This window comes from Chironomus tepperi, unplaced genomic scaffold (assembly GCF_022539635.2).
Source record: "Chironomus tepperi strain 1889 unplaced genomic scaffold, CSIRO-AGI_Ctep_v1 contig_223, whole genome shotgun sequence".
Taxonomy (NCBI): Eukaryota; Metazoa; Arthropoda; class Insecta; order Diptera; family Chironomidae; genus Chironomus; species Chironomus tepperi.
In genome coordinates this window covers 819,937-833,380 of record NW_027226345.1, presented here as the reverse complement: position 1 = coordinate 833,380, position 13,444 = coordinate 819,937, and the positions used below count along the sequence as shown (strand labels likewise).

The 13,444-nt window shown below is 30.1% G+C and overlaps 3 protein-coding genes across 4 annotated transcripts; all 3 read left to right on the top strand.

Moving 5' to 3' along the window:
• The first annotated feature begins 436 nt into the window (after nucleotides 1–436).
• Nucleotides 437–3,506, top strand: LOC139090981 (uncharacterized). Of its 2 annotated transcripts, XM_070640900.1 has the most exons (6): nucleotides 437–526; nucleotides 1,087–1,201; nucleotides 1,263–1,336; nucleotides 1,405–1,528; nucleotides 1,721–3,117; nucleotides 3,377–3,506. In XM_070640900.1, the coding sequence occupies exons 2-5, from the start codon at nucleotides 1,091–1,093 to the stop codon at nucleotides 1,742–1,744; spliced, it is 333 nt and encodes a 110-aa protein (XP_070497001.1). In that variant the 5' UTR covers nucleotides 437–526; nucleotides 1,087–1,090; the 3' UTR covers nucleotides 1,745–3,117; nucleotides 3,377–3,506. The 2 variants fall into 2 exon arrangements, with proteins under 2 accessions (XP_070497001.1, XP_070497000.1); XM_070640899.1 differs by lacking the exon at nucleotides 1,721–3,117.
• A 623-nt stretch (nucleotides 3,507–4,129) lies between these two features.
• LOC139091012 (ankyrin repeat domain-containing protein 13C) lies at nucleotides 4,130–8,074 on the top strand. The gene is made up of 5 exons (XM_070640931.1): nucleotides 4,130–4,417; nucleotides 4,488–4,539; nucleotides 4,634–4,862; nucleotides 4,977–5,487; nucleotides 5,648–8,074. Exons 1-5 carry the CDS (start codon nucleotides 4,301–4,303, stop codon nucleotides 6,062–6,064), a joined length of 1,326 nt encoding a protein of 441 aa, XP_070497032.1. The 5' UTR covers nucleotides 4,130–4,300; the 3' UTR covers nucleotides 6,065–8,074.
• A 136-nt stretch (nucleotides 8,075–8,210) lies between these two features.
• Nucleotides 8,211–12,503, top strand: Sytbeta (Synaptotagmin beta). The gene is made up of 8 exons (XM_070640930.1): nucleotides 8,211–8,830; nucleotides 8,896–9,036; nucleotides 9,370–9,450; nucleotides 9,533–9,768; nucleotides 9,959–10,307; nucleotides 10,384–10,614; nucleotides 10,702–10,839; nucleotides 11,186–12,503. The coding sequence occupies exons 1-8, from the start codon at nucleotides 8,624–8,626 to the stop codon at nucleotides 11,354–11,356; spliced, it is 1,554 nt and encodes a 517-aa protein (XP_070497031.1). The 5' UTR covers nucleotides 8,211–8,623; the 3' UTR covers nucleotides 11,357–12,503.
• Nucleotides 12,504–13,444: the final 941 nt, after the last annotated feature.

Here is a 13,444-nt window from a genome sequence, read left to right as displayed (position 1 = left end):
ATTTTTTTGACAGTTTTTTTTTGTGTTGTGGAGCTTATTTATTGGTAATTATCATTCTTGCTGTTATTTGTTGAAAATGATATAGATTTATCAAGGAAATTGTACAACCTGTATGAATTTTGTTGAAAATTAAGTTTCAAGGTCAAAAAGAGTCAACGGAAATTTTTAATTTGAAAAATCGCCGGCAATAATATTGAAAATTGAAGTTCAATTTAAAGTTCAAAATTTGAACTTGATGAATTTGTTTGAAAAAATACGGTTGAGAGTCATGATAGGAACAAAAAATCATGTTGACAATCAGTCAAAAATGCGCTATTTCACCTCAGCCACGAAATTTTGCTGCTTTTGCTGAGAGCTTTGTTAAGAGCAAGTCAAGAGCTTTTGAGAGTTTAACACAAATACAACGAAACAGTCAAATGATCTCACAAGTGTTGATTGTTGTTCACAGTCTCACAGTTTCTACACCTTATACTTTAGTCTTTTCTTAATCGTACCTGAGACAACACCTTATTTTTTATTGTAAAATGTAATTTATTTAAAAAAATATTATTTGCATTAATTTTTATTAACATTAGAAATCGTTTAAATCAAGCATATCGTGTTAAGATTCTATAAATCATTTGGTTAATGTGGTAATCTTTAGCATAGCTATTCAATTTCGAAGCAACAGAAGTGCGACCTTAAGTTTTAATATTTCATTGTATATTCCATAAGTTGCTGTATGATTTAATAAATTAATTTTTGAAAGTTGTTTTGCTGTCGAGCTATTTTTTACTTTAATTAATCTTCTAAAGAGACTCACCCACGATTCATTTTTGCATAACTGTAATGGACAAATGTGAATCACTTCTATTTTCTGCAAATCTGGGGTGTTTGATCATCTTTGTGTATCAGTGTATTGGGAAGTTGTGGGAGACATTCTTGACCAAATAAGAATAAAATTTTATTAATTTTTTTTCAATGTGTGTGTGTGTGATTCAATGCTGATTTGAATAATGCGCGGAATGAATTTTAAATCTATTTATAGGCTTAATTGTCAATATGTTATGTAAAAATATCTGTTCCTTAAATTGTTTCTTATTTTAGAGACATGAAACTCTTAGTCATTCTTTGCATTCTTTGCGCGACGACGCTCGCAAAAGATAAACTTCCAAAAATCAAGGACAAAGACATGTTGAGGAAAATGATTATATACGACAAGGTACGGCGTCTAAAATTGTTGTTAAAAATTTCGCAATAATATCCAATATTTGCATTTGCAGAAAAATCCAGACATTTTCTACTGTCCAACATCAAACTCGAAACACCAAGTTTCAATTGACAAGATGATTGTTAAGTAGGCATACAACTTCCATTTTCGTCATTAATGTCCTTGAGTGAATGAATTCATTTTGCTTCTTTTAGAGCTCATCCAATCAGTAAATTGTGCGAACATGAGGGCAATGGCGTACCTAAAGACAGTCGACACGATTGTTACCAGGACGTTGATGAGACAGATTTCGCATGCAAGGAGAAATACCGAATTATGGTAAGTCTATTCACATGAAACTCCATTAAATTGCAGTAACCGAATTGTAATTAAATAACAGCCGTGCAATTTAATTCAATTTTTTTTATGCTTATTTACTGAATTTATTTATATTTTTTTCACATTATGCTGCATCTGCTTTATAATTACATAATATTGATAACATGTCAAATCATTTGATATCTTTCACAGAAACGTTACGCCAAATACAGTTAAAGAGAGTTTAGATGAATAAATGTTCATAAAAGAAATTCGAGATCACTTTAATTCAAGACATTCACCTAGATAATAAATTACTTTATTCCAACTTTGTGCAGTCAGCCAGTCTCTATATTCATTTTAGTAATTACACTGCATGACCCAAAATTTTTGGCATCTTTACTTTGTTTCTTTAGAATTAGAAACAGTTTTAGTTCTTCTTCCTATTTTTCGTCTGTGTTTATTTATCATGCCGAGAATCGGTTCTATTAATATTGATTATGTGCTAATTTTGGATAATTTGGATGCTAATATGTTTGGATGATTAAGTGACTGTTGATTTTTCAATTTACTGTACCAAGATCAGAGCGTGAAATCGACTCGAATTTTGCATGGAGTCCAGTCTTCTGCTTCGATCACTACTAAAGATTCTAAAGCTTAGATTTATTTTAAATCCATCGGATTAACTTAAACCCATTTGGTTGATTTTAATTTGTTAGATTTGATACCAGTAAATGAAAACTACATTTAATTCCAATCTCCACAACAGTTCAAGAATTAATAGTTTAACTGATTAACTGACTAGTTCCTAAATTAATTCATTAATTAATTAGAAATTTAGAAATAATATTTAAAACACTGAGGATTCAAAATAAATCCTGAGATTAAATTGTTGGTGTTCGGATTAAAAATTTAAACCGTCGGATTACCTAAATTTTAAATTTTACCGTAATTTTTTAAAATTTAAATTGACATATTTTCCAGCGCAATCCTTAAACAAGCATACAAATCATCTAAAATCTTCAATTTTAGCAGCACCGATCCTCAGCCTTAAATATTTTTTTAAAAAATTAAATTAAATTAGAAAATCTTTCTAGTTCCTTTAGAAATTGTGTTTTAAATCAAAAAAATCTTTCCAAATCGTTAAGTAGAATAGAAATCTCGAATATATCATTTTATAAATACGGAAATGATATTTTCTAATTTTTCGCTGAAAAAAATTTTCTTCCTTCTTCCATTAATTAACATATTAAGTTTCTCTTTTTAACCAATTTATTCATCTACTGATTTCTTAATACTTATAAACTCTTTGTTTCTATTTTCTTTACAATTATGAACTTTATTAATTAATTACACTCATGGTTGCACTCAATTATATTGGTGGTGGCTTGAAATGGTCTCATAGCTTATGCACATAAAAGCTTAAATTCACAACATTTTTGTAAAAAATTCATACTAAAAAAATAAGGCATTAATTAAAAATAAAGAAATGAGATTTAATCTTTAATAAATTCACATGATGTCATTATTGGGAGTCTTACACAACATAAAACATAATCACAAAATTCACACATTACACAATTCACAAAATAAGATGATAAATGGTAAAAGTAAGTAAAGTCAAGAAAAGTTTCACATTTTATTCAATCACTGGGTGGTCCACGATTTGAATTAATGCCATATTTAGTCCAACTATTCACATTTTGTCTTCAAAATTTCCGTTATGAAAAAAATTTGAATTTTATCAAATTGTCAAAAACTGAAATTATTCAAATCGTGGACCCCCATCAGGTTCATTTACACCACAAAAGTTCGCATCATTGCAGTTCTGCTTAATTACAGCTTTATGCCATTTTTCTAATTTTTCAGCTACGAAAATATCCAACCGAATATCCAAAAGGAACTCGACTACAAAAATTCATGGACTATGATAAAGAAATGATACAGAAAATGATCAAAAATAAAAATTAATTGACTTTTTTACTGACTGACATGTTAATCAGTGTGTTTTGTGTTTTTAATTAATGTATGTAGATTATAGTGAAACTTTTCAGAACCATCGTCTGCGAAGATGAGAAATGCGATTTTAATTGCTTGTGCTCCATAATTTTTTGTTGTTAAGTTTTATGTCGTTTTGCATGTGACTTATTGTGTACGTGAGAGTTGAGACATTTAATATTATATTTCTTCTTTTTGTGCAACTCTTAAGCTCGTGACATTGTTACAAATGATCATAGCTGGCAGATAATGTTAAATGTTGGAAGTGATGCATGTAAAAAATGGTAAGAAAGTGAATAACAAAATAACGGTCAGAAATTTTTCAAAATTTTTTTGATCCAAAAATTCAAAGTTCAAATTCAAATTTTTGAATGTCGTTGTGATTTTTGGAATTTTTGAAAAATTAGTAAAACTTCCTCAGTAAGCTAGAAAACTAAAAAAAATTAAATAAAACATTCTATTCATATAATTCATTTACATTTATCTCTATGCAGCCAATCAGTGCTATACTTTTCACAACTTTTTCGATTCTTAAAAGTAACTTTCATTTAAAATTCAAATTTTATGCAGATTTCTAAACTGGTTGCTGTGAAAAAAAAAAAAAAAAAGCGTGTAAAAATGCTAAAAAGTGACCAAGTTTTTTGGGTGATTTAAGCTGCTTGGAGAATATAGCAGTGCACCAATTCAGTTCGAATTTCGTAATTCACTATTTCTCAAGTATTTCTCTGTGGATTTTTTAATCTGACCTGTGCTGTGAAATGTTTTAAATTGAATTTAATATGAAAATTTACAATTATGGATGATAACTCGAAAGAAGTTGAAGAATTTGAGCTTCACAGGAGTGTTTTTAACAATGATTTAAAGAAACTAACTCAGATACTTAAGAATAACAAGGAAATCATTGATAAAAAGGTAAGTTTCGAAACATTTTCATGACATAAAATTGGAGCAAAAAAGTTTTATGTTTTCATTATTTATATAGGATAAGCATGGAAATACAGCTTTATATCTTGCAACAGCTACTGGACGAATAGGTAACTAAGCAAACAAACATAATCCAGTTTGTGTATTCCTGATTAAATTTTAATGAGGCTTCTTTCTTTCCACTTTTTTTATGCTGTTTTGTAGAATGTGTCTGTATCCTATTAAAACATAATGCTACAGTTAATATTAAGAACTGCAATGGCTGGACGCCGCTTAGTGAAGCAATATCCTTCGGAAACCGTCAAATGATTGAAGTAATTTTAAAGAAATTAAAGGAACAAACACGAAAGTCGTTATCAAAGCGAAAAGAGTCGCTAAAAACCGCGCTCACACAAATTAACGACTTTTATATGGAATTGAAATGGGAATTCAGGTATAACTAACTGGTTTGCATAATATTTTTTTTTGCATATCATATTATCTAACCGATATTTACTCTCTTTTTCTCTTTTATATTTTTTTATGTGCCATGGTTGCGGTTGAGTAGTAGTTGGGTACCTTTAATATCAAAGATATTGCCGAATGATGTGTGTAAAATATATAAATTGGGTTCAAAAATACGCCTCGATTCTACACTTATAGATTTTAATGAAATGAAGTGGGAGCGTGGCAACATTTCATTTCTTTTTTGTGGAGACAACGAAACAATGATAACGGCACTCGATAATGAGGCAAAAGTTTATCAGTATGTTAGAACTCAGGAAAGTGAAGCTGAAATTCAAGACGAAATTGATATATTAATGATGTCAGATATAGTTACGGCAAATTTTTCAACAAAGAATGTCTCATTTACACAAGTTAAGACTGGATGGTTTTTCCGTGAAGATAAGAAAGAAACAATTGCTGGTCAATACAAATGTGATTTATACCATGTAAATGGATTAACATTAGAGCAACGTAAACGACGAGAACATTTAAATCGAGACGATCTACAAAAGAATAAAACAAGCATTGTGGAATCGTTGACGAAATCACAAGTTATCGATCCAAATGTGGAGGTGAGAAAATATTAAAAAGGATTATAATGCTTTATTTATTTACATTTATTCTTTATGCTTTTGTTTTTTCTTTTCTTCTTTATTTACATAAAAATACACATTTTTTTGTCTCATAAACCAACAACGACAACCACGAACGATAATGACGACAATAATAAAGATCCCACGACGAATGTCATTAAAACCACCGCCAGCAAAAGCCATAACATTTGAAGAGTACATAAATTCAGAAATAGGAAATTATCCTGCATTGGGAAGAGAATTGGTATTTAAAAGGTCACAGAAGCAGTTAAAAGCAACCGTGGCTATGTGTTCGGATTTTCCATTAAGTTTAGATACACTATTGAATGTATTTGAAGTGATTGCGCCATTGAAACATTTTTCAAAATTAAGAGATTTTATATCCCTAAAATTACCTAAAAAAGGATTCCCAATATCTGTACATATTCCAATTATTCCGACCGTATCAGCTAAGATAACATTTCAAGACTTTGAGTTTCGCAATAACATACCCGAAGAGCTTTTCGACATACCCGACAATTACACTCTGGACGAGACACGCTTTCCTGATTTATAGCAGCTTTATTGCTTGATTATCACGTCTGTTCATTTACATTTTTGAATGGCTATGATGAATTTATGAATAAGTTTAATATTCCACCCCTTGCTTGTCATACATTAATATTGTATTGTATATGGATAATGAAGTATTTTTAATTGTTAATTTGATGTAATCCCTTTTTGGCGGGTCTGTTCATATGTGACGTCTATGATTTTAAGAGATCGAAGTCGACTTTAATTATTTACGAAGTCGAGTTGACTTTGACCGGCTAATGTATACAAACTCATAGTTGTTTGTGTATAATGTGAATTTTGGATGTCATAAGGAGTCGTTTGAACGTTACGTAAAGCCATAAATCGCGATTATGAATTTGACCGCTCGTAGCTTTACGTAACATTTGATTGACCACTAAAATTAATTTGATTGAGCTGATCTAAAGCTATTTCAGACTAAACACAAAATAAATCCTGAAAAGCACAAATTCAAAATAATCCAGCACCAAGGCGGTAACAAATTGGTATAAAGACGGAATTAGCATGAAACTAGCATCAAATCGTCACGACACTGTCTCTGCAACATACTTTTGTCGTATTGTTCATGTTGCTTAGAGAGATGTGTGATGTGATCCTAAAACCACATTTCCCCCGGTAGACGTCATTTATGAACAAATCCCCATATCCTATTTAATCTCCTTCTTTAAAGAGTTATTTCACAATGAAATTGCTATAAACATTTTGCAAAGCTTGCCTCTTTACTGATTATAACATAAATGATAATGTCTAGAGATAAGCAGAATATATTAGGACATATCCCCTCATCCAATAAATGATCAGATTATTATAAAAACAAATAAAAATTAATGATAACGATGTTATATCATTCCAATTTGAAATTCAATTTGATATGAAAAAAAAGTAATAAGTAACACAAAACTGTTAGTTAAAGTAACACAAAAAAAAGTAATTAAATATTTGTAGTTGCATATTTGTGAATCAGTATGTAGATTTAGGCTCTATAGAATATTTTTGAATGTTAATAAGGCGTTGTCCAAATCAATGAAAACAAAATAAGCAGAACTCATATCAAAAAGGAAGTAATAAGGCAATGATTATGATTTGTTTATGATACACATTGGTATAGGCTGTGGATCACTAAAGTGGATTATATTGAATCTCTAAGAATGACAGCAAATGTTGAATATTATTGAAGTTAAGGATAATTGTAAAGATCTCATGATGGAAATCTCGTTATGTGCTGTTACATTTTTATGATGAATCTTTTGTGGATTTGGGAATGCAGATTAGAATTTGAGAAGTTTAAAATTAATCTTAGGATTTAATTTTTAATCCTAGGATTTAAATCTTAAGATTAAATTTTGATTCAAGAATTACTTTTGAAAATTTAATTTTTAGTTCCTAACAGGCAAAGAGACCGCTTTTAGGTACCGGAGTGATCCTTCTGCACCATGCAAGCATAATCTATGCTTGAATTTGAACTGGAACTTAAGACTAGAATCTAAATTTGAATCAATCAACTCAAGTTGCATTTTTGGAATTTAAAATTGAAAATCAAATATTCAAAGTCAGGGAATTCTGAGATAATCAAATGCAATCAAATCCACAATTCCCACAGTAAATCATACACAGTAAAAGAGTTGAATAATCTGAGACAATTCACTTTAGTGATTCAGAGCAATGCCAACAATAAATAAATAAAAAAAAAATTTTAATGGAAAGAACTTACAAGAAAGTAAGAGAAATGAGAGTTAGTAATGAACGAAATGAGAGAGTAAGTTTGACAATCTATTTATGTGAAAAATACACACGATGGTTTTATTATTATTTTTTTTTTGTATCATGGACAACGTCTGTATGTTCTTATGTAGAATTGCAAAAAAAAAGAAAGAGAGAAACTTCGTCCAACACTGAACTTTTTACAACTTTTGTGTACTGCGCAGAAGTCATAATTCGTTTTTTCGTTACTTTTTCAATAAAACAACACCTGTTTGAATAAAAAATTTTAGAATCTTGTGTTTTTAATGAGAATTATAAGACGACTTTAGGTCCGACAATTTCGAGCTTTTGAATGGAATTAAAAGTGATTTGAATATTCTAAAATTCTAGTCTGTGGATGATCAAAAAGGAACAAAAAAAATGGTGCAATTTTAGAGAAACCATAAACATTTTTTTCTTTCCTTTTCTGAATCAAAATTCAAGGATTTTTAGCTGAAAAACGCATGAGTGAAGAGATAAAATTTTTTTTTCTTCTTATGAGAGGATTCGCATTTTTTTTTACTAAACTGTTGCTTCTCATCACACACAAATAAAGTATATATAAAAAAAAGAAATCCTCAATCTTACGGAATCAATTGAATGGAAAAAAATAAAATCAAATATTTTCTTATGAATAGATGAGTTTACTACGTAGATTTTTTGGAAGTTAAGAGACATAAAGGAACACTAAATTTAATTTTTATGTCCAAAAAGTTTGTGAATTTTTAATTTTGCTCGACAGTGAAAATTTAGCAGTTTTCGTTCTTTTTTTTTTGGTTTGGTTGGGGTCGAGTGAAATTTAATGGAAATGAGCGCTCATGGTGCTGCATGGTTTGCACATCGACTTGATTCATGGTCAAAGATTGCTCGAGAAAAAGTGAAACGTGCTGCTGACTTAAACAATGAATCGCCAACGAATACGTCTTCTGATGATGGATCTCCGTCTGCGATATCAATTCAAAAGGATAATTCTAAGGATGCATCGAAATCAGCAAGTTCGTCATTTGAGGTAAATTTTTAATACATTTAATTCCAAAATGTGAATCATTGAACTTATATGTGTGTACATTAAAGGAACCTTATGGAAAAGGATCTCCCCTGTCATCATCTCCATCTCCATCAATCGTACTTCAACATCAAAGCAAGTCATTCCCACCTCGACATTTAGCGCGAACATCCAGTATTTCTAGTGAGAGTAGCGTCGAAAATTTACAAGTATGCATTGTGTCTTACATTGAACAAAGCTTTTGAAAGCTTTTTTGACTGAACTTTTGAAAATTTTTAGAGCTTTTTGGACAAAGCTTTTTGAAAAGTTCAAACTTAAATCTTTGTTTACAATTTGTGGAAATTTGGTTTTTGGTGAATTTAAGTATAAAAATAGTTTTCCTCATAGAAAACTATAGATCAACTTATATTTTATGACTCAAAGACTGTCATTAAACTCATTTGAAATCCAAATTTAGAAGATTTCAAAGCTTTTGCCAAAATTTCCCAAATTGACAACTTTTACTAACAAGAAATGGTAATTCTACATCTCTTATTTATTAGACAAGAGGTTCATCCCCACAAATTCGATTTTCTGATGCTCGAGGTCATCATACTTCTTTACAAGAAGATGGAAAATTCATTGTAAGTCATTACATTTTTTTCCCTCAACATTCCAATACAAACTTATTCTTCATCTACATTCCAAATACAAAAAACCCCATAGTATTCTCGCTCACCTAGCCCGATGAGAGATTTAAGATGCTTAAGTTTAGATGCACGTTCGATGTCGCCGTCAAGCGCAGAACATGAGAAACTAAAAGTATCGAGTCCGTCTCAAGCAAATTTATTCTCACCATCAGCGCTATTTCAATCATGCTCATCGCCCAAAATTAATCGCCCTCCATTACTTCTTCAACCGCGAAATGATCCATGTAGTTCTAATAATCCTGCTCCACCTAGGTATGTGTCTGTTGTGTATATTCGCATTTTGCGAATATATGAAAATTTAATTTGTTTTTAACGATCACATTTCATGTGCTCACATTATGCCTGCAACATACTTGTAAAAAAAGGATATACATATATGTTGCTGGTTGGCTGTCATATATATATGTATATTAAATCACTTTTTAAATATTCATTTTTACAGTCCATTAGGTGCTTTACAACTAGATCTTTACACACGACAAGTCGGTCCAATAATGTATAATGCTCCGGAGAACAGTATTTGTGTTGGAAAACTTCATTTACGTGTTACATATGACTCAAAATGTAGTGATCTTGCTGTTCATCTAATTGAAGCTCATAATTTGTGTCCATCGGATGAGAATGGATTTCGAGAGGTGTACGTACGTTTAGAGATTAAGCCGGAAATTGATCAGCGAAAAAGGGACACAAGTATCTTTCGATTTGAGACAAATCCATACTTTAATCAACACTTTAAATTTCCTATCTCACGTGACCAACTTCAACTAACCGAAACGGAATTAATATTACTAGTACGTTCATTTCTCATTTCACATTCCATATGCATCATTTATAATCCATTCATTCTTCATTCTCATTTATTTACAGGTCCTCGATGCAGATAAATCAAATGACATATCAGGAGAATTAAAGATAAATTTAGCAGACATGGATTTATCGAAATCTAATGAAATATGGGGCGATATTATTAAAGTTAAACGACAAGCAATTGATCGTCCGGAGCTTTTAATAAGCTTAAATTATCTTCCACAAGCTGCAAGACTTACACTCGTCGTTATTAGAGCGAAAAATTTGGAATATGATGAACTTTTTGTGCGAGTATGTGTGGTTCCTTGACCTCCCTCACATCAATAATCACAAAAAAAAAATATTAATCGCTGCCAAAACTTTTTATTTATTTCTCAGATTTACCTTATTCAAAACGGAAAACGAGTGAAGAAAAAGAAAACTGAATTTTCCAAGAAGTCTTATAATGAGCATATTTGGAATGAGGCGTTTACATTTAATTTACCATCGTCGAATTTCAATAATTCTGGACTTGAAGTGAGTTAAATGGCTTTTTGATTTGAGGGGCTTTTGTGTGCTTTAAGCTTCAACGAATTTGAGATTAATTTATTTTGTTTTGGAGCGGTTTTCGTGATTTCATGGTCGATATTTAAATTTGCTCAATTTTATAGTAATTTGTGGATGATTTAGAATTTTTAAAGCTGCAAAATAATTTTTTTTAGAAAACCGTTAATATTTGAATTTTTGAAAGCAGTTGTAATTTGAAATTTTGGAAACCGTTAAATTCAAATTTTTGAAAACTGTTAAAATTCAAATTTTTGAAAACCGTTAAGATTCAAATCTTAGAAAACCGTTAATTCAAAATATTTTCATAAAATTGCAGATTTACATACTGGAGAATGGAAACAATGAACAGGACGCAGTAGGTAGTTGTGGAATAGGCCTGGACGACAGTATTGGAAAAGATGACACATTAGGGAGAGATCATTGGAAAGAAATGATGCACAATCCTAGAAAGCCTATATCAAGATGGCATCCAATAATAACTCAATAATTATAATATTTAATACACACTTTTGCACTGATTTTTTGAAACTGAATAGGTATTCATTTTTCTATTGAAGCAAAAAAAAACATAATAAAAAACATAACAAAAGAAACAAGACGAAATTGGGGTCGGAGGAAGTAAACTAAACTAAATTAAAGAAAAAAAAATGTCTAACTAAATGAAATTAATAAGAAATAATAAGAGTAACTAATTGTCGACAAATCATTGGTCTAATATAATAATTAAAGATAATATAATAACGAAATTGGAACTATATTTAGTATTAAATTTCTATAAAAAAGTCTATATACATTTAATATATTTAGTACCTTTTACCGAGAGCTCATTAAAAAGACGGAATCTAATTGAGGGAATTTTTAATAAAAATATTGGAAGGATGGATGGGAATTAACTTATCAAAAAAGGAGAGTAACTTATTTCATATAACAAATTGGGATCGTTCATTAATGATATTTAACATTTAAGGGTAACATGGGATGAGGGTAGTATCTCGAGCTTTGTGACAAATTTTAGGGATTTTTTCTGTACATATGCGGGTTTTATGGCAGTCATTTTTGTAAAACCGGCAAAATTTTGAAGAAAATTCAGATTTTAAGAATTTGAACTTTTGAAAGTCGCTAAAAATTTGAATTTTTTAAAACCGTCAAAAATTTGAACTTTTGAAAGTCGTTAGAAATTTGAAATTTTGAAAGACGTTAAATTAATTAAACATCGAGCTTTCTTTTTTGAAGGCTATTTAAAAGCTATTTTGAATACAGAAATTTTTCAAGGGACTAGGGACTAAAAGCCTATGTAAATGACATCGAATTTTATGTCAAAGGCGATGATGGACAGGGACATTCTATGATAGACATCATTTGTGAACGATCCCCTTCTTACATTTCGATTCTGAAACATTTACTTTAATAAAGCAACTGAGGAAATTTAATTAATGTACTTTTAAAACTCTACAAGGAAATCAACAAATGTCTTATGCATTTTTAAAAAAAAGATGAAAAAAAAAATTTAAGAAGAAAAGAGAATATATTAAATTATAAGAGATGAATCTATCTATAGATGTATGGAACATAATATTTGAGATGCTAAATTTTATGTCATGACAATGAAAAAAAAGTATATCTGTATGCTTAAATATACCACTACTTACTAATTAATTATATTTTTTATGTCTGTTTAATATTAAATGCATAAAGCTTCATTTTCAGCTAGTTCGTTTGCCATTACACGTACACATGTCGATATTATTGTGAATTAGTGGATTTCCTTGCTATTGTTTAACTGCCATGAAAATCAATGAATTGACTGTATCATTATTAGTTTTAATTAATTAATAACCAAACAATCCATTTATCTACATTATACAGAACAAAAAATTCTATTTACGGTGAATGGGCAGGATATGATTAATATTTCAAATTATTATTAAAGTTTGATAACCAGAAATTTATTGAATAGGTCATGAAGCTTAATAGGTCATGATTCTCATTCTGTTACATGCATTTATTCTCCCGAGTGTTATGATGCTGCAAACTGCATTATTTGTCGTGAAAATAGGTCGAAACCACCCGTCATGATGCCGTCTGGACAATTTTGCTACTTACCGTTAGTATGGTCACGTAGCTGTACCCTATTGAGTACGTTGTGCTGTTTGGATCTGGATTTTGATCATTAAGTCGCTTGTATGCCAAGCATCATGAAGAAAACATTGGATTCTAATGGCAAGTCTCCATAGTCTTATTGGAAAAACTGTCACATTCAACATTCTATTCCTGCCACCTGTTGCTGCTTTATACTAATTGGACTGCATGTCTAGGTAGAAAATCAGTAGAATGTATGTCTCAATATCCATGGTTCATGAATTTATTGCTATCGACTTGGGCTAATTCACACCTGAAACAAGCAATTCAATGGAATTAAAAAATGCAACATAATTTTTAATATTTCTGAAGGTTTTTTCAGTTTTATTTTTTTTCCTAAAATTCTTTCATTTATTTAATACTCGATTCAACATGTTTAATTAAAATATGATAAAATCTGAATCATAAACTCTGTATTTTTTTGTTGCTTTAATTA

Bases quoted from the DNA above. Each gene is read 5' to 3' on its own strand.
- LOC139090981 (XM_070640899.1), top strand. From the start codon at position 1,091: ATGAAACTCTTAGTCATTCTTTGCATTCTTTGCGCGACGACGCTCGCA. The intron at 1,202-1,262 runs GTACGGCGTCTA...TTGCATTTGCAG, and splicing joins AAATGATTATATACGACAAG to AAAAATCCAGACATTTTCTA. The intron at 1,337-1,404 runs GTAGGCATACAA...TGCTTCTTTTAG, and splicing joins ATTGACAAGATGATTGTTAA to AGCTCATCCAATCAGTAAAT.
- LOC139091012 (XM_070640931.1), top strand. From the start codon at position 4,301: ATGGATGATAACTCGAAAGAAGTTGAAGAATTTGAGCTTCACAGGAGT. The intron at 4,418-4,487 runs GTAAGTTTCGAA...TTATTTATATAG, and splicing joins AGGAAATCATTGATAAAAAG to GATAAGCATGGAAATACAGC. The intron at 4,540-4,633 runs GTAACTAAGCAA...GCTGTTTTGTAG, and splicing joins AACAGCTACTGGACGAATAG to AATGTGTCTGTATCCTATTA.
- Sytbeta (XM_070640930.1), top strand. From the start codon at position 8,624: ATGGAAATGAGCGCTCATGGTGCTGCATGGTTTGCACATCGACTTGAT. The intron at 8,831-8,895 runs GTAAATTTTTAA...TGTACATTAAAG, and splicing joins CAGCAAGTTCGTCATTTGAG to GAACCTTATGGAAAAGGATC. The intron at 10,615-10,701 runs GTATGTGTGGTT...TTTATTTCTCAG, and splicing joins ATGATGAACTTTTTGTGCGA to ATTTACCTTATTCAAAACGG.